Source organism: Hipposideros armiger, unplaced genomic scaffold (genome assembly GCF_001890085.2).
Source record: "Hipposideros armiger isolate ML-2016 unplaced genomic scaffold, ASM189008v1 scaffold_433, whole genome shotgun sequence".
In the NCBI taxonomy this organism is placed as follows: Eukaryota; Metazoa; Chordata; class Mammalia; order Chiroptera; family Hipposideridae; genus Hipposideros; species Hipposideros armiger.
Genome location: NW_017731783.1, coordinates 858,459 through 882,589, shown reverse-complemented (window position 1 = coordinate 882,589; position 24,131 = coordinate 858,459). Strand labels below are relative to the sequence as shown.

General features: G+C 36.3%; 1 protein-coding gene across 1 annotated transcript in view; it reads right to left on the bottom strand.

Annotated features, from left to right (window-relative positions):
* Positions 1-24,131, bottom strand: part of MYOM1 (myomesin 1) — a 148,929-nt gene that overhangs the window by 74,590 nt on the left and 50,208 nt on the right. Inside the window, exons 10-18 of the mRNA XM_019665101.1 lie at positions 23,080-23,241; positions 18,630-18,771; positions 15,392-15,591; positions 13,121-13,177; positions 8,404-8,528; positions 6,264-6,447; positions 5,490-5,664; positions 2,849-2,970; positions 1,365-1,649 (exon numbers count right to left, since the gene is read on the bottom strand). Coding sequence (XP_019520646.1) covers positions 1,365-1,649; positions 2,849-2,970; positions 5,490-5,664; positions 6,264-6,447; positions 8,404-8,528; positions 13,121-13,177; positions 15,392-15,591; positions 18,630-18,771; positions 23,080-23,241 — 1,452 coding nt within the window. The remainder of the gene's footprint in view (positions 1-1,364; positions 1,650-2,848; positions 2,971-5,489; positions 5,665-6,263; positions 6,448-8,403; positions 8,529-13,120; positions 13,178-15,391; positions 15,592-18,629; positions 18,772-23,079; positions 23,242-24,131) is intronic.

The following is a 24,131-nucleotide window of genomic DNA, read 5'->3' as shown; positions in this document are numbered from 1 at the left end:
GACACGCCGCTTCCTATATTGAAGATCCCTGCCTTTATTTCTGTTGGATGGCACTCAACGGCAGCATTCTCATATTTTGTGATCACAACAGAAAGGCTCCGTGTCACACATCGCTCTGGTATATGGCATTTTCCGTCAAATAAACACATTATGGTTTGTCCTCATCCACCTTATTCACTGGATTTGGCACTGTGTGACTTCTGGCTCTTCCCCAAAGTCAAAATAATTCAGGACATCCAGGCAGCCACAACAGCACAACTAAAGACCTTCATGAAAGAGGACTTCCAGAACTGTTTCAGAAAGTGGCAAGAACGATGGGATAAGTGTGTTCGAAGCAAGGGAGGGAGTATCTGAGGGGGATTAATGGCAATGTGTCTTTCACTGTAATAAATTTTTAAAATTTAAACATTCACCGTGTGTTTTGATCACACCTCATATATTTGGATTTTCAAAGATAAAAGAACTATCTCATTCTTATTTAAAAAGATTCTCAGAACAATAAAGATATTTAAAATAAAATACATATTTCTCTTCCCCATCCCACCAATCTCTTTCATTCTTTACATGTAAAGGTGTCAAAAAAAATAGAGGCATTGACAGAAGTTGGGAGTTGGGTAGGAATAAGGGATGGATAAGAGGTCATGTTGTATTTATCAGTATATGCATATCATTTCATTTTTATGTGATAAGAAAAACATTGTCTACAATATAAAAGCCACAAGTACCAAATATCTTCATCAGAAAATTCTTAGTTTACTGATAATTAGTCTTAAATAAATCAGTTCTGGGAATGCAGGTCCTATATCATAGAACATAGCTATATGTGATTATAATACCCTGTTAAACTTTTCATGGTAACTTAAAGAATAATGTTCTTTATATTTATTTGAATTAAATGTGAAGGATAATTTAAAAACCTGAAGATGAACAATAGAAGTTAATGGCTATGATCCGAATAAAATGTCACTTCTTTGTGAAATATTTTTCCTATACATGTGCTGAACATGAATATTTCAAGGGACCTCACATAGGCTATAATGATCAAATCCTTCTCTCATCTCTAATTCCTTTAGCAAGATGAAGCCAAAGGTGTGTCTGCCTGAGAAACCAAAAAGGACTCGAACCAAATTACTTTAAATATGCAATTGTCATTAAGCACGATGAATTTATGTAAAACCAAACCCATATAAAATTACTTTTACAGTTCATTAGACAAAAGTATTGCAAATACATAGCTGAAAATATGTAAAATTAAGAATAAACATTGATGAAAGTGAACACAGATGGAAGAATGTGATCTTGACAATGAGAGGTGAGGACACTGATGGAGACAGATGGAACAGTTTTACTCTTTCAACTCTCACCTCTATCCTTCTTCTTTTTCAGGGGGTCAGACTTACTTTTCCCCTTAAGATCTGCTTTCTGTGGTGATGGGGTAAGCTCTTCCTGAACTGTTTCACTTACTTTACTCACTTCTGTTTGGCCCAGGTGAGAGCTACTGGGTAGTGAAGATTTGTTAAGTTTGCTACCAAGTAAAGCGTCTTTCTTAATAGTTGGCTGGGAGGTTTCATGCATGCCTCCCCTGGAGTCTGTTAGTCCACCAGGTGCATCACTCAGTTCAGGCCACACATCTGGAGACACTCCTCCCCCTACAATCACCAGATAACAACAGAAACACTTTAAGCCCCGACACAGTGTAAATTGCTCTTACTTAATAGAACAAAGAGAAAAATATTAGGACCACAAACAGAACAGAAAGCAATCTTGGTTTAAAGGAAATCACTTGGATTTGCAAGAAATATGGAGAGCATACGTTTCACATAATTTACACCAAGGAAACATTTTAACTTCTCCATATTCTGGAAAAAAGAAGGAATGAGAACAAAAAAAACACAGACAGAACAGGAACTCTTTTGAGTTGCAAAACCCAAGTATATACAACAGAAAGAAAGTCTCAGACATTTCTTGAAAGATATAAGCCCTATTATTCAACAGAAAGGGGAAAGAGGACCATAAAGTACACAAAAGACATAACATTAAAGATCCTGGCTTTATAACGGTTAGAGTTACGTACATTACTGAAATATTAATGGTCTGTACCTCCCAACCTCAAAGCAACATGTTCACTATTTGTCCATATTATAAGGAGCATTAAAAAGTAATATGGGACACTAACTGAAGACAATTGATATTAAATAATCTTTCTCTTTAAATGTGTGTTACTATATGACAGATTTCATTTTTATTGCTCAAAACTTCCTGGGTCCCTTCCCCCACATTATCTAAGATTGGGAGGTACATCATGTACATACTTATAATTACTTTATTACTGGTTTTATTCTGTTGATTATTTTGCAAGCACAGATGAAGCACGATTAAGCAACCACATGCGTCTTTGCAGGAATTTTAGAGGAATTTATAAAAAGCATGTTAATATGCTGTTAGTGAAAACAAGCCAGGCTCTGTTGCAGATGAAATGGCTTTTAGGTACAAGATGATCTGTGTTATGAATGATATACCACTTCACGGAGTTGGATGGCCCTTCACATTCCCACGATGAGCACGAAGTTAGAATGGAGCTTCACACAATGGGAAATATCTGAGGAAACTCAGACTTGTGAAGATGAAAAGGCTACAGATGCATAGAATCTGGATAAGTGATGAAGATCTATAAAATGACAGCTATGGAAGGTTAGATGTCACTTGGAGTCAGAGAAAATAATCATCTGAAGATGGAATCATCGAGCAATATTAAAGTTTTAAGCAATTTCTGGAGAGGATGGCATTTGCCTTTATAACAGAAAAATTCATTTTTTTTTCCTTACAAAATTATGCATAAGTAACTTACCAATAGCAGCTTTTATTTCAATCACTTCTGAATCCTCTGAATATTCACTAAGTCCAGCTGCATTAACTGCTCTGACCCGGAAAATGTAATTCTGACCAGTCGCCAATCCATGGCAAGTAAATCTAAAAGCAAAGAAAGTTTTTAAAAACTTTCCAGGAGGAAAATTAGAGATGATGATTGTTAGGTTAACTGAATGATCAGGCTTTATGAAAACGATTCATTTTTTAAAAGCAAGAAAAAGATATAGAGAGATCTAGGTAACATAATGTGCTTTAGACAAGAAGGCAGCTAAGGCAATTTCCTAAACTCATTCTGTCAAATGGTGAGGAATCCCAGTTTTCCCCTGAATAAGTACCTTAACGTTTCTGAGCCTCTGTGTGCTCATAAATAAAATGAGGATAATAACACCTCCATAAAAATTTTTGTATAAAGATTGATCATAAAGTATTTAAAGTAGCTATTACAAGGCCTGCATATAGGAGGCATTAAATAAATGGTAGGTGGCTTTCGGGTCGGCTGAGTGGCGCGTTGGTTAAGAGTTGGCGTGGGAGCGCCAGCTCTGAGCAGCAGGACCCCGGTTTGGATCCCACATGGGCCAGTCATGCTGCACCCTCTACAGCTAAGATGGTGAACTACAGCCCGACCTGGAGCTGGGCTATTGTGAGTTGCTGGCGGCTGCGTAGGCTGCAGTGAGGCTGCAGTGGGCTGCCGTGAGCTACCGCTAGTGGCTGGCAGCCAGCGTGAGCAGCCGGCAGCTAGCGTGAGCTTCCATCCAATGGCCAGCAAGTGACAGCCTCACCCAGGAAGAGTGCAATGATAATACCAACATGAGCCAGTGACGTGATGTCCTCTACAACTAGACTGAAGAACAAAAGGACAGCAACTTGTCTGTTCCCCTTCCCCAATTCCCCCAATTAAAAAACTTAAATAAAAAAATAAATGATAGGTGGCTTTAATAATATTATTAATGGCTATTGCAGGTATATACTTATGGCCATAAGGCATTGGTTGCTCTTTGTCATAGAGGCCTGCCTAGTCACTGCCTCCCTGCATGCCCTGGAAGGTACAATTAATTGAGAAACTACACTTGAATTTGAAAATAAGGTGAAAAATCAACTCCAGAATTACCATTTCAGTATAAGGATCCAACGATGAGGTGAATTCATGAGCAGTTTCACACAAAACAACCTCACTGTTTAATAGCTATTATGGTTATAAAAAGCTGTTTCATGAATCCCTGTACATTTTAATCCATTCTAAGGACTGTAGCCAGAAGAAATAGCAGGTCTGCTAATGACTCTATTACTATTAGCATGTTGAAATATTTAATAAAGCCAGCTATAATTTAGGATAATCCTAAATTTAGACCAATCCTTAGGTCTGCTCAGTTCAGCGAATATTTATTGAGCACTTCAGTCTCCCAGACACTGAGTTAGGTATTAGATATAATGATGAATAAAATATGGTGCCCACCCTTGAGAAGCTCCCATCCATTTGTAGAAAGGCAGACTTTGCCTACCCTCCATGATTGTTTCTAAATAGTCTTAGTAAAATGATGGAAACTCAGGATAAAAGTGAAATGAACAAACCGGCTTAATGAATCTCCTATAAAACATATTGCCTGCTTCCATTAATTGGTTTGTCTGTTCTCATGCTCTGCAAAAGAACCAACTCATTCTGTTGGGGTCCTTAGAAGTGGCCATGCCAGGAACTGCCTAACAAGCCTATTTGACAATTTTTTCTCTGTTGTAAAATGCATCTTGCTTCTCAGTCTTAGTAGGGTGATCGGGGAAAGCTTGGAGTTTAGGAATGGATTTGTAAACAGTCCTATTAGGAAGAAAATGCTTTAAGTGTAAGTCAGCTCTACTTACCTTGGCAACATGTTTTTAAAACCCAATCAGATTTAGTAAAAACAACAAAAAAGGAAGTTTCCTGTCAGATTGGTCCTAAATCAAAGGAGGCTCAGAGTTTGGGTACAGGCCAGAATTCATCATCAACTTGCAAAGCTGGTTGATAATATGCTTGAAAGCAAGAAAAAACAACCTTCTCACATTAGAAACAAAAAGGTGGCAAAGTATTCCGAGTGTCCTTGATTTGGTGTTATTTATGTCTCCTAAGCACTGAGTTGAACTATGTTGATGTTCAGAATTTATAAAACATGGATAGTTTTTTTCTGTTCATTTAAAATGCCGGGATAATTTATGTTAGCTACAGCTAATTAAATCCTTGGAATCTAGTACCACATTCGATATTGAAGATCAGAACAGAGGGGTAAAAATGACAAATAGCATAAAGGAAAAAAAACAGAAAAGAACTATAAAATGAACTCTTATCTTAGCTGGCATTAAGTGTTTCTAAGTGTTTAATATCACAAGTAAACCTTTTTGCAAATGTACTGCAGTACACATGTTCAATCTTAAATTCATTTGGATATTTAAAGTAAGTATAATGCTTTAAAAAACACCCTTCCATTGAACATTGGTGCTGCTGTAGGGGTTCATGACTCTGTTTCCTCTTCACAGCCCCTGTGTCTCTAGAGTCAGAACCTCCCCCCCGCCCCCCGCCTTCTCCCTTGCCGCCACATACACACACACACACACACACACACACACACACACACACACACACACAGAGTGGTTACCGTGAGCCCTTCACAGGGTTGTTGTTGCAGGGCTCCCACTTGCCAGAGCCAACAATGCTGGATTCTATGTAGTACCCAACCAGCTCCTGAGCATCTTTGGATTCTTCCCATGTAACGATTACTGATGTATCTGTATTTCTGCTTGGGATGATTTTGCCTGGGGCCTTGGGGATATCTGAGAAAAGAGGAAAATTATGATGAAACTCAGGGTGGTTTTAAAAAATTCATTCTTATCACATATGCACAAACACACATGTAAATCATGTCAAACATATGGTTACTTTATTTTACAATATATTTGTTAAAGCAGAAAATAAAAAATTAAACATGTTCATTTGGGAGAATAATGATAAACTAAATATCCAAGAACACACCAAACACTCCAAAAAAAAAACACCATACATTAGCAATAGTGTTGAAACTCCAGAACTTCACTTTCATAACTTCATAGTTCATAATAATGATTTTTAAAAGTTTATCAGTCAAGTATAATCATCAATTAAATTTGTATCATGAAAGAAGGATGTCACCACTTTTACTTCTGAGTATATTCACAGGGTGTCAAAAAAAATGTATACACATTTTTAAGAAAGGAAAAAAAATGTATTAAAATTGTAACACTCAATACATACCAATAACAAAAGATGAATACAAGTCATGTGTATACATTTTTCTGGCGCCCCTGGTATATTCTAATGAGATTCTTGCTTTGAGGTTTTCTCTTGAATTGAAGTAAAATAAGTTTAAAGTTGCTCAACCGAACTCCACACTTACCAATTTTGTCCCCGACCACAGTCACTTCTGTTGCCTTTGAGGGCTCACCAACTCCTGCTGAATTAGAACAGCGGACGCGGAAACGGTAGGATTTTCCCTCAGCCAAGTCGAACAGAGCAAAGCGGGGAGACTTCACCGGGAGTTCTGTGTTCACCCGCTGCCAGTTTTCTGTTCCTGCTTCACACTACAGCCATAACAGTGAAACCCATTGAAAACACAGCAAGAATAAATGGGGAGTCTAGGCTGGGCATCTTGCAGTTTTATCGTAGGCTAATTGATATAAACAAGGCATTTTTCTGGTCACAAAAACATCACCAAATTTCTAAACAAAGATCCAAAACACATCTAATATTAAACATTGAAATAAATGTGAACTATACATACATATAAGAAAGATTAATAAAAACGAATAAGATATGGTTTTCCAACCTGCTTATTCTAGTTCAGGGTCTTGAGTGGCCCGAGCCTGTCCCAGCAGTTCAGGGAGCATGGCAGGAACTCACCTTGGACAGGACAACATTCCATCACAGGGACACTCACACACACACACACACACACACACACACACACACACACACACACACACACACACTCACTCAAGTCTAGTAGAGTTGAGGCATGTCCATTCATGTTACATGAATCTCTGGGATGTAGAAGGAAACTGGAGTACTCAGAGAAAACCCACACAGACCTGGGAGAACGCGCAAACTCCACACAAACAGTGGCTCCAGCCAGAAATCAGTTTTTTTTTCTTATCAATGTTATAAAGAAACAATGTTGAATGAACCTTATTCGAGGACCAGCTGTACTAAAAAATGTCCCTTTCTGTTCCATACTAATAGGTATGCTGGTGGAAGATACTTAAAATTTTAATCCTAGAGTCATATGTATTTAGATCTAGGAAAGTTACAGACTTTCATGGAGAAATTAGAGTTTATTCGACTGGAGGAAATGTTCAACAGAAGCCAAAGCTGATTCATCTGAAAAAAAAATGCCTCAGTACTAGATGTTATTGTGTTATTATTACCAGAAAAATGGTAATTACGTCACAGAGCTTATTCAGAACGCTCTTCCTGTGGGGCATTTCAAAAAGACACAGTGAGGGTCTGTATTAAGCACACCAGGAAGTGAATATTTATCATTCTATTCTTGCCCTCTATTAAAAAAAAAAAAGAAAGAAAATTTTAATTGAGAATAATATTCAAGTTATATTTTATTTGAGGTTAATATCTAGAAAATATAAAAATTAATAAAAATATAAAATCTTAGTATTATTTTGGTAAAATCAGACTGTTTTGGGAGATGATCCATTTATTGTTACCCATTTGCTAGGGATAAGAAGGAAGTGAGGCATACTCCTCAAAGGCATAAGCTAAATATCCTTATCAAAGAAAGTTAAGATACGGAATTGTAATAGATATGTATGATATCTGGGGGGGAGTGGGGCGGCGGATTGGGGGATGGGGGTTGTCACTTTGAGGGGTAAAAAGTATAATTATTATACCGTGTTGTACCTGAAACTAATTAAAAAAATTTTTTTAAACCACAAAAACTGAAAATCTAAAAAAAAAAAAGAAAGAAAAATAAGATATTTGACAGAAAAAACTAGCTACTGTCATGTTGCTTTTAAATCCCTGACCCCATTCTATGACCTGCACTTAAGAGCAGTACTAGCCAAGAATGTGGCAACATATGAAAACTGTCTACCACTAGAAAGTATTTTAACTTCGACTCCTCTCACCCATGTACCCTTGTTTATGTTCATTCCCTACTACAGAAAAACAAGTGGTAGAGAGATGAAAATCCATTACTAGAGCAAGGGAGACACAAAAAGTATCCAGAAAATATTGTCATTCAGGCGATCTACAGTTTCAGGAACATCTCTTTTTGTATCATGGGATCATGATTTGGGGTCTGTGAACATCTTAGAAATCTATTGATGAGCCTCAGATGTCCATAAAAAAAGTACCCTGAACTTGCAACAAAGTTCTGTTGAGATACATTTTTCTATTTTTCTGTGGAGATTCTTCACAGTTTATAAGGGTTTAAAGAGTTCAGGATTAAATAAGATTTAATCTCTACTTAAAAATAAATCTTTAAAAAGAGGCATGAGGTAATAATGTTGATCCCAGAGTCTTACCTTTTCCACAAAATACAGAATGCCCTCATGGCCACGCTGGCCAGGAGGTTTCCAGCTTAGCACCACATAGCTCTGGGTAGCCTCAGTGACAGAGACGTCTACAGGAGGTCCAGGAATAATACCCTCTGAAAAACAACAAGGAAAAGTAAAGAGCACATACTCTGGGAAACCCAGGATACTCAGAGTCACGGATGCTTCTCTCTTACTGGAGGAAGAGTTAATTACTGCTCCACAGTATAAATAAGTACCTTGTCTCTAAAATTCTTCCGAAACAGTCATTCATTCATTCAAAGCCACAATTTTACTCTCTTTGCTTGACAATTTTAATTTTCTTATTAGTCCTAAAAAACAGTAGCAATGACACAAGTTATCTCTTCTATCTTTACACAAAGGAATGGAATCATAGTTTTCAAATGCTACTTATTTATTTTTAGTTTTTAATTTTTGAATTATAGTTGACATACAATATATTAATTTCAGGTATGTACAACATAGTGTTTAGACATTTATATAATTTATAATGCAAAGAGATCACCCTGATAAGTCTAGTCCCCATCTGACACCATATATAGTTATTAACAATATTACTGACTATATTCCCTACACTGTACTTTACATACCCATCACTATTTTGTAACTACCAATTTGTACTTCTTGATCTCGTCACCTTTTTTTATCCAGCCTTCCAACCCTCCGCCCACCTGGCAATCATCAGTTTGTTTTCTGTATCTATGAGTTTGTTTCTGTTTTGTTTGTTCATTTATTTTGTTTTTTTAGATTCCACATATAAGCGAAATCATATGGTATTTGTCTTCCTCTGTCTGATTTATTTCACTTAGCATAATACCCTCTAGGTCCATCCATGTTATCATAAATGGTAAGATTTCATTCTTTTTTATGGCCAAGTAATATTCCATTGTTTATATGTACCACCTCTTCTTTATCCATTCATCTATCAATGGACACTTACGTTACTTCCATATCTTAGCTATTGTAAATAATGTTGCAATGAACATAGGGGTGCATATATCTTTAGAATTAGTGTTTTGGGTTTCTTTGGATAAATATCCACTGATGAAATTACTGGGTCATATAGTAGATCTATTTCTAATGTTTTGAGGAACTTCCATATTGTTTTCTATAGAGGCTGCACCAATTTACAATCCCACCAACAGCACACAAGAGTTCCTTTTTCTCCACATCTTTGCCAACACTTGTTTGTTGATTTATTGATGATAAATCATTCTGACAGGTGTGAGGTGATATCTCACTATGGTTTTAATTTGCATTTCACTGATAATTAGTGATGTTGAGCAACTTTTCATATGTTTATTGGCCATCTGTATTTGGAGAAATGTCTATTCAGGTCTTCTGCTCATTTTTTAATCGGATTGCTTATTTTATTTTATTTTATTTTTTTTGGTGTTAAGTTGTATGAGTTCCCTATATATTTTGGATATTAACCCCTTATCAGATATATCACTGGAGAATATCTTCTCCCTTGTAGTAGGTTGTCTTTTTGTTTTGTTGATGGTTTCCTTCACTGTTCAAAAACTTTTTAGTTTGATGTAGTCCCCATTTGTTCATATTTTTCTTTTGCTTCTCTTTCCCAAGGAGAGATATTAAAAAAAATGTTATCAAGAGTGATGTCAGAGTTTATTGCCTAGGTTTCCTAGGAGTTTTATGGTTTCAGGTCTTACATTTAGGTCTTCAATCCATTTTGAGTTTATTCTTGTGTATGAGGTAAGAAAGCAGTCTAGTTTCTTTACTTTTCTTTTTCTATTTGAACGTCTCTGTTCAATTTTCTCAACACCATTTACTGAAGAGACCATCTTTATTTCATTTCATATTCTTGCTTCCTTTGTCTGAGATTAATTGACCATATAGATGTGGGTCTGTTTCGGGCTCTATTCTGTTCCATTAATCTATGTGTCTGTTTTTATGCCAGGACCATGCTGTTTTGATTACTATAGCCTTGTAGTATAGTTTGATGACAGGTAGCATGATACTTCTAACTTTGTTATTCTTTCTCAAAATTGCTTTGGCTATTCACGGAAAATATAAAAATGGTATAGATTAACTTCTAGAGATGAAAAGTATAAAGTCTATGATGAAAAAATAAACCCATTGACTGGAATTCACAACAGGTTAAGCACTGAAGAATAAAAGGATAGTAAAATTAATGACTCAGCAGTAGAAAATATCTGATATAAAATATCTGAAATGAAATATAGAAAGAAAAAAACTAAAGGAAAAATAAACACAGCATCAGTGAGTTGTGGTTTCAAACGACATGTAATTAGAGTTCCTGAAGTAAAGAAGAGAGAAGGGAGTACAGAAAAAAATATTTAAATAAATAATGGTGAAAATTTTTCCAAATCTGATGAAAACTATAGATTCACAGAACCAAGGAACTTGCAAACCCCAAGTATAAGATACATAAAGGAAATGACATAAATGAACCTCATAATCAATTTTCTAAAACCAGTCACAAAAAATTATTTTAAAATCAGATAGATAAAAAGGGTACATTACACACAGAGGAACAAAATTAAGAATAACAGCAGTCATTCTTGTAGTGCATGTCTGCACTGCACTACAGTGAGCAACCTCTTTAAAGGACTGAATGAAAACTGTCAACCTAGAATTCTATACCCAGGGAAGATATATTTTAAAAATTAAGATGAAATAGAGACTCAGATATACAAAAAATAAAATACTTTATAACCATCAGGCCTGCATTATAAGAAATATTAAAGGAAATGCTTTAGGTAGAAAGAAAATCATATCAGATGGAAATCCATATGTACACAAAGAAATGAAGAGCAACAGAAATAGTAAAAATGTGAGTGAATATTGAAAACTTATTTCTTTTTAAATCTTTTTGAAAAATAAGTAACTGTTTGAACCAAAATAATAACACTGTATTGTGCATTTTAAAATGTAGACATAAATAAAATGTATGACAATAGCAACACCATGGCAAAAGGACTGAAATCATATACTAACACTAATCAAAAGAAATCTAGAGTGGTTATATTTATACCAGACAAAGTAGATTTCCAAGCAAAAAGAAACATTACCATGGAGAAAGGGAATCACTTTATAATAATAAAGTGGTCAATTCATGAGAGGCTATCACAATAAAAATGTTCATGCATATAATAACAGAGCATCAAAATACATGAAGCAAAACCTTATAGAACTATAAAAAGAAACTGATAAATACACCATTTAGTTGGAGATTTCATCACTATTTTATCAATAATTGATAGAACAAGTAAATAGAAAATCTTTAAGACATAAATACTCAATTGAAGTCCCAGCAGGTTATTTGTAGAAACTGATAAGCTGGTTATAAATTTTTCATGAAAATGCAGACTTAGATGAGCCAAAACAAGTTTGGGGGGAAGGAAAGGATAGAGGGTTTATACTACTTGATTTCAAAACTATGAAGCTTAAAAAAAAAAGACACTTATAAAAGCTACATTAATCAAGGCAATGTGGTATTGGTGCGGAAAAAAATAAAATTGACCAATACAGATTGCAGAAATAGATCCAAAATATGCAATTAATTGATTTTGACAATGTGCCAAGGCAATTAATTCAATGGGAAAAGATAATATTTTCAACAAATATTGCTGAAATAATTGGATACCAATATGCAAAATAAAAAAAATAATTTAGACCTTTACTTTATACAATATAGAAAAATTTAATTTAAAATGGATCATAGACTGAAATGTAAGACCTAATGCATAAACATTTCTAGAAAAAAAGAGGAAAAATATCTGAGTGAACTTGGATTTGGCAAATATGACGCAAAAATGGCAAATAAGTATGTTAAAAGATGCTCAGCACTATTAGGGAAGTACAAAATAAAATCACTATGCACCCACTATGAAATACCACTATAATATAAAACACCACTATGCACCAGTAGAATGGCTAAAATTAAAAAGATTGACCATGCCAACTACTGGTGACAGTGTGAAGCAATGGGAACTCTCAAAGACTACTACTTATGGGAATGTAAAATGTTACAACCATTTTGGAAAACATTTGGCAGTTTCTTTAAAAATTAAACATAAACCTACCATATGACATATCCATTTAACGTGTAGGTATTTATCCAAGAGAAAAGAAAGTGTATGTCCATACAAACACTTAAGTATTTTTATAGAAACTTTCAATGGTGAATGGATAAATTGGAATGAACTGATACATGCATCAACATGGATAGATCTCAAAATAATTATGCAGAGTGAAGGAAACCAAACAAAAATGAGTATGATTCTATTGATTCTATTTATCTAAAATGTGCACAATGCAATTTATAGTGACAGAAAGCAGATCAGTGATGGCCTAGAGATGGGGGAAGGGATGGGAAGGAGATATTACAAAGGGACATGAAGAAATTTTAGGGGTGATGAATATGTTCATTATTTTGATCATGGTGATGGTTCCACAGGTGAACACACCTGTAAAATTTATTAAATTGTACATTTTACAGACATGAAGATTACTGTGTCAATTATACCTCAATAAAACTTTTTTAATAAAGCTTTTTCAAAAAGTAAATTAATTTTTGATCTCCAAATATTTCAGAATGTTCTTTCCCAAACACGTTAAAAATATACACTGAACACTCCACAACAAAAGCTAAATTGCATAGGAAAACATTGGCAATAGTATCTGGGGAAAATGTAGCTTTTACCTGTAGGTTCCTCTTCAGTGACAATGATCTGTCCAGTCCAGGGTGCTGAAGGGCGACCTGAACAGAAATAAATATAAAAATCACAAACAGTGCAGTTTCAACTGCACTGATAAACTGGCCAGATTAGTCACAAATGGGTTTGTTACTAGTTTACTTATATATTTTGCTAATGGATCTCACGGAGTATGTATATGGTATTGTGACCTCAAAGAATTCACAATCTGCTAGTGCCTAGAACCTGCCTGAACTGAGTCGACATTTCTAGAATTGTACTTACACACGTGAGGTAAACAGCCTGTGTTTATTTACTGTTCAATATGGATCTCCTGAAACATGTAGGCTCTCGTGTTCCTTCGTAAGAGATAACATGTATTTGGGAGAAACCTTTCAGGAACAATTGTAAGCCCAGTAGTTTATTTATCTGTCATAATGAAGATGAAAGAAGAGAGGGACGCTGACCCTGCAGTAAAGCTCAACAAAGCAATTCCATTACATTTGAAGAGTGTTATTTACAAAGGAAATCAGTTTGAATTCTAAGTAAGGAAAATGGATAAGACAGGCAGTATAAAGAGGAAATTCATTTCTGTGATCCCACAGACATCACAAAGAGAATGATTCAACTCCTGCTTTAATCAAGGGACTTTGTGCAAAAACAGAAAGGTGATAAAGAAGATAACTTATTTTCAATTCAAACAAATGTTATTTTCATTGGAATTTATAAAACAGGAATAAATGAAAGTATGAGATGGAATTGGGAAAGAGAGAGGGAAGTTGGATGGTAAGTGAAAAGTGATTGGAGAACAACCAAGTAGACTGATTAGAAAAAGTCTCCAGAGAAAAGGTGTCATTATTTTACTTAGAGTTTTATGATGGTACTACATGTACTTAAGGTAAAGGATAGCACTGCAAATATAGCATAGACTAGTAGTCCTCAACTAGGGTGATTTTGTCCCCCAGAGACATTTGGTAACGTCTGGAGACAATTTTGATTGTCACAAGGGGCGAAGGAGGTGTTATTGGCATCTAGTGAGTAGAGACCAGGGATGCTGCTAAACATCCTACCATGCACAGGATAGCCCCCACAACAAAGAATTATCTGGCCTAAAAATCTCAATAGGGCCAAGGTTGAGAAATCTGGTACAGAGAGTGAAATTTTAATTTCCAGCAATTTCTTTATAATGTCATTTTATGGTGCCTATTATTGAGGATGTCATATGGGTTCCCATGAAACAAATGCACAGCATAATTCATGTACCATGGTTTTGACATTGACACTTGGAGGCTAAATATATGAAAAGGCTAAATATGTTATTTTTGACTGTCTAATATGGAAACTCAAGTATAGATCAGATATAATGTTGTAAATGTGTTTTTCCTTTGATATAAAGAAACTCACTGTATTGAGATATTAATGCTCTAAGGGAAAACTTCAAGCTTAAGAAATTTATCTTACAGTTTTAAGAATTGAACCAGAAAGAAAGTATATTTGGAGTGTGCTAATAAAATGAATAAAAATGCTCTCCAGGCTCTTGGTTTTTCATATTTCATTTCAAACACAATGCCTGAAACTCAGTTTAACAAGGTAAAGTTGTCTGAATCAAATAAACATAACATAAAATAAAGCCCTTAGTGAATAATGAGTCAAAAACAAATACTTTTTGGTTTTCATATTTTCTCCCTAGGATTTTCTGATCATAAAGGATTTCTTAGTCTCTTCTCCCTCTAGTGGAAAGGGGAGAAATAACCTTTCAATGAGATCTATTGCAGTGTTATAAAAAAGCCTCAAGCAGGGCCGTCCGAGTGGCGAGTTGGTTAAGAGTTGGCTTGGGAGAGCCAGCTCTGCAGGACCCTGGTTCGGATCCCACATGGGCCAGTGATGCTGCGCCCTCTACAGCTAAGATGGTGAACAACAGCTCGACCTGGAGCCGGGCTGCTGTGAGTCGCTGGCAACAGCATAGGCTGCAGTGGGGCTGCAGTGGGCTATGGTGAGCTACTGTGAGTGTCTGGCAGTTGGCGTGAGCTGCTGTGAGCCGCAGTGAGCAGCCGTCCAATGGCCGCGAGTGACTGCCTCACCCAGGAAGAACGTAATGATAATACCAACATGGGCCAGTGAAGCGACATCCTCCACAACTAGACTGAAGAACAAAAGGACAACAACTTGTCTGTTTCCCTTCCCCAATTCCCCAATGCTGTTCCCCTCCCCCAATTCTCCAATAAAATCTTAAAAAAAAAAAGTTTCAAGCAGATCCTGAAAAAATGAAAAATGCTTACTTTTAAGTCTAGCTTTTTCAGCTGGATCCAGGGCAGCCACAGGCTCAGAAACACGAGATGGTAAACCTATTCCAGTTTTATTCACAGCTCGAACTCGGAATATGTAAGAACGACCTTCTATTAATCCAGTGACTGGGAAACGAGCAAACTTCACAGGTGTGTCATTGCATTGAGACCAACTGTCTGTGCCCACCTCACATCTAAAGGAAAGAGAGTGATTGACAAGAATATTAAAAGAAGTGTGGCTACAGGGCTGGCCGTGTGACGCATTGGTTAAGCGTTGGCTTGGGAGGTCTGGTTCAGCAGCAGGGAGGCGATTCGGATCCTACATGGGACAGTGACGCTGCGCCCTCTCCAGCTAAGATGGTGAACAACAGCTTGACCTGGAACTGGGCTGCCGAGAGTCACCAGTGGCAGCGTAGGCTGCAGCGGGGCTGCAGTGTGCTGCCATGAGCTACCATGAGTGGCTGGCAGCCAGCATGAGTGGTTAGTAGCTGGCATGAGCTCCCGTGAGCTGCTGTGAGCAGCCGTCCAGTGGCCGGCGATCGACTGCCTCACCCGGGAAGAGCGCAATGATAATACCAACATGGGCCAGTGAAGCGACATCCTCCACAACTAGACTGACGAACACAAGGACAGCAACTTGTCTGTTCCCTTTCCCTGATTCTCTAATGATGTTACCCTCCCCTAATTCCCCAATAAAATGAAATCTTAAAAAAAAATAAGTATGACTAAATTAATAACTCCAAACCCACCCCATTGCTTCAGATCTTCTTTCTATAAAATATCTAGGCCAAGTGTAGTTCTATAGTTATTTAATTGTGGGTACACAGTTCCACTCAATGGCGATATGTTTTCTTTAATAAGAAGAAAGAAGCCTCATATCCTTCCTGTACACATATGTGTCCTTTGACCTCACTAAAAGCAGGCAGCTGAAGGGTGTTGTGTGCTAAGCAGAGGAGTTTTGGGGGAAGAAGAAAAAGCAAGCAGGTATGTACAGCCTTTACACTGGCTAGACAAGGGAGAGGATCCCCAAACGTCTCCCTGGCTGATGTCTTAAATTCCACCCTTAGTGGCTTCTTTAGGCATTTTCTTTTAAAAATGAAACTGCTGTTGAGAAAGTTAACACCTTAAAAAATAACTCTTTGTACTGTAGTTTGGGAAGAATTCACTCGATGGTCACTACATGTTGAGTAGGTGGGAGGGCGAAGAACATACTGCAATATATTTGTTTCTTAATAGATGAGATTAATGAGCTGCAGGGGAAGTTTAAGTACTTGGAACCTCAGATTTATAACTGCTTTTACAGCAGTTGATGCCTGGGGATGGAGTGGCTACACTCCAGGAGACAAAGATGACAGTTCATATGATGCTATTGGTGTGATCCACAGGGCTTTAGGGGCTCAACATGTGATTGAAGTATACAGCACTAGGAATAAGTAACTCATCATGTTTGTGAGCAGAGCACTACACTTTTAGTTTATACCATTTTCCCAACACAGCTTTGTGTTCAAAATGTGTAATTCCCAAATGATTTTCATGGGGGAGGGGGTTGCCAATGGTAGTGCAAAGATGGTTGGGGTCGGGGGTTTATCTTCACTTCCTCACCATCACCCTTTCATTCAAGAGGTAAATATTTTCCTCAACCTTATCTAAAGTGCTATAAAATATGGCTTTAATCTCTACCTTTCCATGCACTTTCCCCTAAATCTTCCTTTGTAGAAATTATGGAGCTGCTATGAATGGGGCGTGGGAGGGAGCTGAGAGGGCTAGGACACTTCTTCAAACTGTCCCTGTCTCTCACTCCATGCAGATATTGTTGTGGAGACCCAATGACCCTAGAGCATAGTACCTAGCCCTCATTTGGGCGGAAAAAAAGTGGAGAGCAGCTCCTCTGGAGACATCTGCAGCATGGTAGAGCAGAAGGAACACAAACTTACAGCCAGGCTGCTCTTTGAATTCTCGTTCTGTTAGAATTACACTGTGTGACTTAGTATTTCCTCAATAGCATGTAGCCTTGGGTCAGTTACTCATTTCCTACTTGTAATAATAGTACCTACCTTTCAAAGGATGGTTATGGGTTAGTGGTTAATATATGTGAAGTGTTTAAAACAGTGCCATGCACATGACAAATGCTTAATAAATATTAGTCATAATATGGTTATTCTTATTACAACTGAGGCAAGAGAAAAACAAAATGTACTGATTGCCTCTAATCTTTTACTGATCAAAGTTTACAAATCTCTTTAGAAATTTGCCAAAGACAATAAGGCAGTAAAGATGATGAAAAAGAATCTATCTAACACTTCACGGTTCATCATTACTAAAAGATGAACTAATATAGAAACACTTAGTTTACAATTAAACCACAAATAATTTATTGTAAATATTTCTGTGGGTGGTATTGAGTCCAATAGATATATATTTACTTATTGCTATAAATATTAGGTTTACTACACCTTGGTACAACCCCACTGTACCATAGCAGCACAGGTCATGTGTCCCTAATGTTTTTGGTTTTTACAATTAGATTTTATTGCTCAAAAATGGAAAGAGAATTGGAGCAACTATTTGAATAGAAACTAAGTCAGACAATAGTGTATTTAGGTTGATAATATAAAATTATTGTCTATGTGGTCTGAACTCACTGGATAATTAATGTGTAAGACTTAATTACCATAAATATTAGAGTCTCTAAGTTTGGAGAATATAAACAGTAAGAACTTATAGATAGAATGTAATTTAATACTATTGATATTTATTTCTTTGTCTAACTTGAAACCACTTCCTGCTATGTAAATAAGATTTTGTTAGTATTCCTAAAGTATTATTTTTTTACTTGATATTCTTAAAGTACTGAAATACTAGGAATATGGACATTAAATATATTGAATACCGGCTATTTCATTTCCAAAATGGTCTCTATTAGGTCTACAAATTCATAGTATTCTTGTCAAATTAATGACTTGTGCTGGTAGTAAAATTCAAAGATTATCGTTGGAATTTAGGTATATCTATATCATCTATCTATCTATCTATCTATCTATCTATCTATCTATCTTTCTATCTATCACCTATTGCCTATTGAGAGAGAGAGAGAGAGGCGCAGAGATGAAAATACAGAGAAAGAGAGAGAAGAGACCAGAAGAGAAAACATTTCACCTAGAAATGGTGGGAGAAATCAAGCATGTATTATTATGGCCAAATAGTGCTAACTAAAATTAGACTAAGTACTAACTTATCAATAAAATATCCCAGGATAGGACTCCCTCCATCCACAGCTGGCTGTTTCCAAGAGATGATGATATAATCTTTGTTGGCATCCAAGGACACCACGTCCAAGGGGGAGGCTGGGGCTCCTTCAATCTCTGCATCAGCATCTGTGGAAATACAGAAGGATCCCATTAGTTCTCTCAGCTATGCCCTGTCCTCTGGCAGGCTGAGGTCTTGGTGCACACATTTTTTACCACACCACTACAGTGGCTACATCTTTGGCTCCAGTAGAGCAAGCTTCAGTCTTGTAATTTGCTTACTAACATAACAGTGTGTGTTTTCATCATCAGTATGAAAAACATTATGTTAGAAAGGGCTCTGACAAGGACCCATGACCTTTGCCTCATGGCCCTTGCCTGCTCAAAATGTTCTAAAAGAAAATAAATATGTAGATGTTAGGGATTGCTATCATAAAAGTCTAATGTAAGTTGTGCCAGAAAGCCTGTTCTTAAGATAATTATTGTGTAATGTTACTCAGAAACTATGAATGGCTCCAAAGGGAAACAAACAGCCCCTCTGTCACCTTCTGGGTGCATCCACAAGAGAATAAGAACCATAAAACTTTGCCCATCCCTATGCTAGGCACTACCATTTTGGAAGAAAAAGGAAAATATTCATTTTAGTCAAATATTTGTGCCCAAACTGAAGATACTTGCAAAAGGAATTCTGATGCAATACCCATATCTGAGCTTAGTTTATCTGAGTTTAGTAAAAGTCCAGGATTATACAAGAAACAGAGGACTGTTTATGAAATGGGATCCTCTGACAGTGGGGTGCCCTCAGCTGGGTCTAAACTGGTTAATCAGGGAGGTTTTAGGAGGAGAGGAAGGAGAATAAAAATAATCAGTTAGTAGCCTTTTAAGTGAGAACAATTAAGACAGGAGGCAGAATCCCTGAGGGAGCGAGTCCACATTTGTCAATTCCTCCAAACATCTGGTCAACTCTTTCATAACCAGAGTTAGTAGGGGAGCAGGCTGACACATGTAGGAGCCACTTACCCGAGGGAAAACAATCTTCTTGTCTGAATAAAAGCTTTCTTTTTCTATCAACTACACTTGTGCAACTCTTACGAGCTACTAAAACATTTGATAACATTGCAGAAATATTTGTCTGTTTCTGAATTTAATAGGTTCACATTACCTGTGAAGAGCTCAAGTTACTTTGTTTTTGAACTTCCTGTTTCTTGCCCCATGAACCTGTAGGAAGGTGTCCCTAGGTAAATGTGTTCTACATAAGAGCTATTGGAGAACGTAACTAATTGGTGCCTAAAACTTAATGCAGAATGCCTGCATGCCACCCAACAGGGAGGGAGCATTTTGGTGGGGAGAAACTTCTTTCATTCTGGGCTTTGAGAGCATTGGATGGGGATGAGGGCCAGCGGACGGTGAAGGTAGAGCAGAGCTGGAATGGACATAGAGATGCTGAGGTTAACAGGACTCGGGGACTGCTGGAAAGCCATTCAGCTGCGGGAGGGACAGCTGGCAACCACTAGCCATGTCCTTCTGCTAAAGGCCCATAATGTAACAACCAGAACTCCTGTGTTGATGGAGTGGAGTTCAGTTCACTGAGCAGCCATTGGATGTAATAGCCCGGCAGACACTAGGCATTTTGTAAAATTGCTTAAAATATGCCATTGGTGGGGTAGGCTTGACAATCTCTCAAAAAACAGGTTCTGCTTAACAGCTGCTTGAAGCCAAATCCAAATACTGTGTTATGTTACTGCACATTTGTGCCCTTGGCTCCCAGCAGCTGCTATGGACTATCTGGCCCACAGCGCCCATTCAGTCAACTTGAATACTTTTCTAAGGCTCTGTCCTTACTTCTCCCAACCCTCCAAATAGCCAAACTTTGGGTAGGTTTGATTAATTAGATCAGAGATTAGCCTGATGCTCTTTATATTTTGACCTCCGACACAGGCTATTAATAACTTTCTTCAAAGTGTAAGTAATTCTATTATTTATCTCTGTTATAAAAGTAGTACATGCTTGTAAAATATATAATAAAAAATATACATGAAAATCTTTAATTCCATAATTCAAAGATTACTACTAACACTGGCCTATATTTTTCTAGATTTTTTTCTATATTTATAACTCAAAAGTGGTTGCTTTTTAAATAAAAATAGAATGGGACTATATAATTTCATGTAAACTGTTTTTTCTTGATGTATTTCCATATCAATAAATATAGGCATATATCATTCGTTTTCATTGCTCTGTGGTATTCTATTGTTTATATGGAGTATTTATTACACTTTATTGTATAGATCCCATTGGTAGATATGTAGATTTCTTCCCAATACAAACATTTTTTTCAACTTTGTCCACTCAAGTTTCTAGAACTAGAATTGTTGGAAATGTGCCCTGTTGCTATGTAGTGGCAAAACACCATGAGAAAAGTTGAACAGATTAACTATACTCACCACAATGTATAGGAGTGCTGGTCCCTCCATTCCTTTATCCCAGTGAATTTTTAAAATCTTTTAAACCTTTTCAATATGTTAGATTAAAATATTATATCATTTCAAGTCACATTACTTTGATTACTAGTGAAAACTTTTTCATGTATTTATTTGCCATTTGTAATTTTTCCATGACATTTCTAAACCATCCTTTATCATCTCATTCCCTCTCCCTCTCTCTTTGTGTGTGTGTGTGGGGGGGGGGTGAGGAAAGAATATGTAAAAATCTAGAAGAATTGTAATAAAATAATAACATTGGATATCTCTGGATGCCAGACATATGGATGGCTTTTCTTTTTCTTTTTTTTTTTTTGCTTATTTATATTATCTATTGTTTCACAAACAACACATATTGTCTATGTAATAAAATCCTGGCCAAATGCATGCAGCTCTGTGTTTGTGCAGACATATATATATATATATATATATATATATATATACGGTGCTGATCACTCTGGTTCAGAAGCTATTTTCTAAGCTACAAAAATACCAGAACTCTAAAAAATGCATTGAAATGTCCTTATGTAGCTCAATGGATACAAAGTTTTAAAAAATACATAAAATGTCATTTAAAACACATTGGCAGTTTCTTAAAGAGTTAAACATAAATTTAATATGTGACCCAGCAATCCTACTTATAGGATCTATCCACCCAAGAGGGATGAAAACCTAGGCCCATGTTTATCAACACGGATGCAAATTGTTCATAGCAGCATTATTTGTAATACTCAAAGAGTGGAAACAATCCAACTGTCTATCAGCTGGTGAATGGATAGACAAAATGAGGCATACCCATACAGTACAATACTAGTCAGCAATAAAAAGGAATAAACTACTATCGTAATGAACCTCAAAACATATGCTCCAGGAAAGAAGACAGGTGTAAAAGATCATATATTATATCCAGAAATGTCAAGAAAACACCAATCTATAGAGATAGAAAATAGATTAGTGGTTACCTAGGGACTAACCTGGGGTTGAGTGGGGAACGGGCACAAGAAATCTCTTTAGGGTGATGAAAATATTATAGAAATGGATTGTGGATGATGGTTGCACAACTCTATAAATATTCTAAAAAGCACTGTCCACTTAACATGGTTGAATCTTATGGTATGTAAGTTACATCTCAATAAAGATTTTTTTAAAGGAATCTAAAACATATCATTTAAAATAAACTCATGAGGGATATCTTTTTCTAAAAGGTGTTATAGTCACAACGTAATGGCTGAAATTTGTCTTTCCCACTTATTTTTTCAATTTTCTCACATCAACATCCGACAAATTTTAGAATCTTTCCATTTCCTTATTTTGTGGATTTGAAAACTGGCTTAAGTATAAATTTCAAATTTCAATCCCTTCCCCTTGTCTACAGTTAGTTATGTGAAGTCTGGCCTAAACCTGGCAGAAAGCCACAATTCTAGGTGTAGGTACTCAGAAATGTTGTTGAGAAAACCCTAGACTATAAGAGTTTCCAGAAAATGTCCACCCAGGCATAACTTAATTTTTTTTTTGAGTTACCAGAGATACTCTCTGGTTCAGGTAAGACAACTTGGGAGCAAAAACGAAGACTGCTTATTTAGTCCTCCTTTAGCCAGGTTTATCCAGGTGGTTTCGCTAAACAAACTTGCTGATAAATTCCAGTATGTCTGCTTTCACTGCAGTTTACCTAGGAAGCTAGTTTTTTTTCTTCCCTTGGTGATATCTGACTTTCCCCATAGTGCTTTTGTGTAGAAGAAAATCTAACACATTTTCCGGTTGGAATAGATATTCATGTATCTTTATCAGTTGCTGGTCAGTGGCAGAATTCAATGATCATTTGTAATTGTTCAGTACTTGTGTGGTATAGACCGCTAGCTGTCCCCAGTATCTATCTATGCTTCCTGTTTCTTTTTAGATTGATTTGGCCTTAGTGTTGTAAATATACTTGGGTGTTCTGATTTTTGTTAGGTCTTACCTAGAACAAAGACATAAGCACTATATTGTTCATAATATTCCCCCATTCGTACACGAATTGTATAGAGGCCTTCATCTTCTTTGTTGAGATGAGAAAATGTCAGTGTTGCCCGATCTCCACTCCAATGTGTTTGCACCCATTTTGATGAAGAAACAGGTGATCCTGGGGGGAAAAAGTCAGCAAATTAACAGATTTTTCCCTTTTACTCCCTTCTTCCTCTTTCCCTTCCATTCCTCTCTCCCTCCCTCTCTCTTTCTTCCTCTCCTTCCCACCCACCACCTTTTTTTTGTCTTTCTATTCCCCTTCTATACTGAAAGCTATTTGACTACTGGAGGAAGTCTCTCCAGCTTTGAGCTATTCTACCATCTTTATATTGGTAAAAATACTAGATCAGAAGTGAGGGGCCAGTGCCAGATACATAATCTACAGAGCCCAGTGCAAAATGAAATTGCAAGGCCCTTTCTTCAAACAGCAGAGAAAAAAAAGTGCAGTTAAAGGTACTAAAGTATAAGGTTTTTTCCTCTAAAAATTGTTTTTTATAAAATGTAATAGGGATAATACAAATTGCAAAAAATTATATTCATGCCATAATTTTATAGAAATAATTATTAATGTGATATCTTGATTGATAATAAATACTTCTGGCTTGTTTTTCTGCAAATTCAGTTATTAGGTCATCAAATTTATATTTTTAGCAACTTCATTTTAAATGGATATAATTGAAAGCAACATCAGTCACTCTTTGCAAATACAGGATCACAAATGAGTTTTGATCTTTTTTTTTATTTTGAAAAATATCTTTCTGCTGATGCAACTATTATTGCAGTTGTTAAGAGTGTTATATTGTTATAGTATTACATATTTTATAGTATATAGTATTGCAGTTATGGTATTATAAAGTTAATATTAGGTTAATTTTCTGATAAACTATTTCAAAATATAAATCTTAGTACTGTAGAGCTGATGATTCTTGAGGAACAATTTTTCTAAAAAGATTAAACTCTTCATACAAATTAGTTTCATGTAAGTCTGAATATAATTTTAAAAGTAAA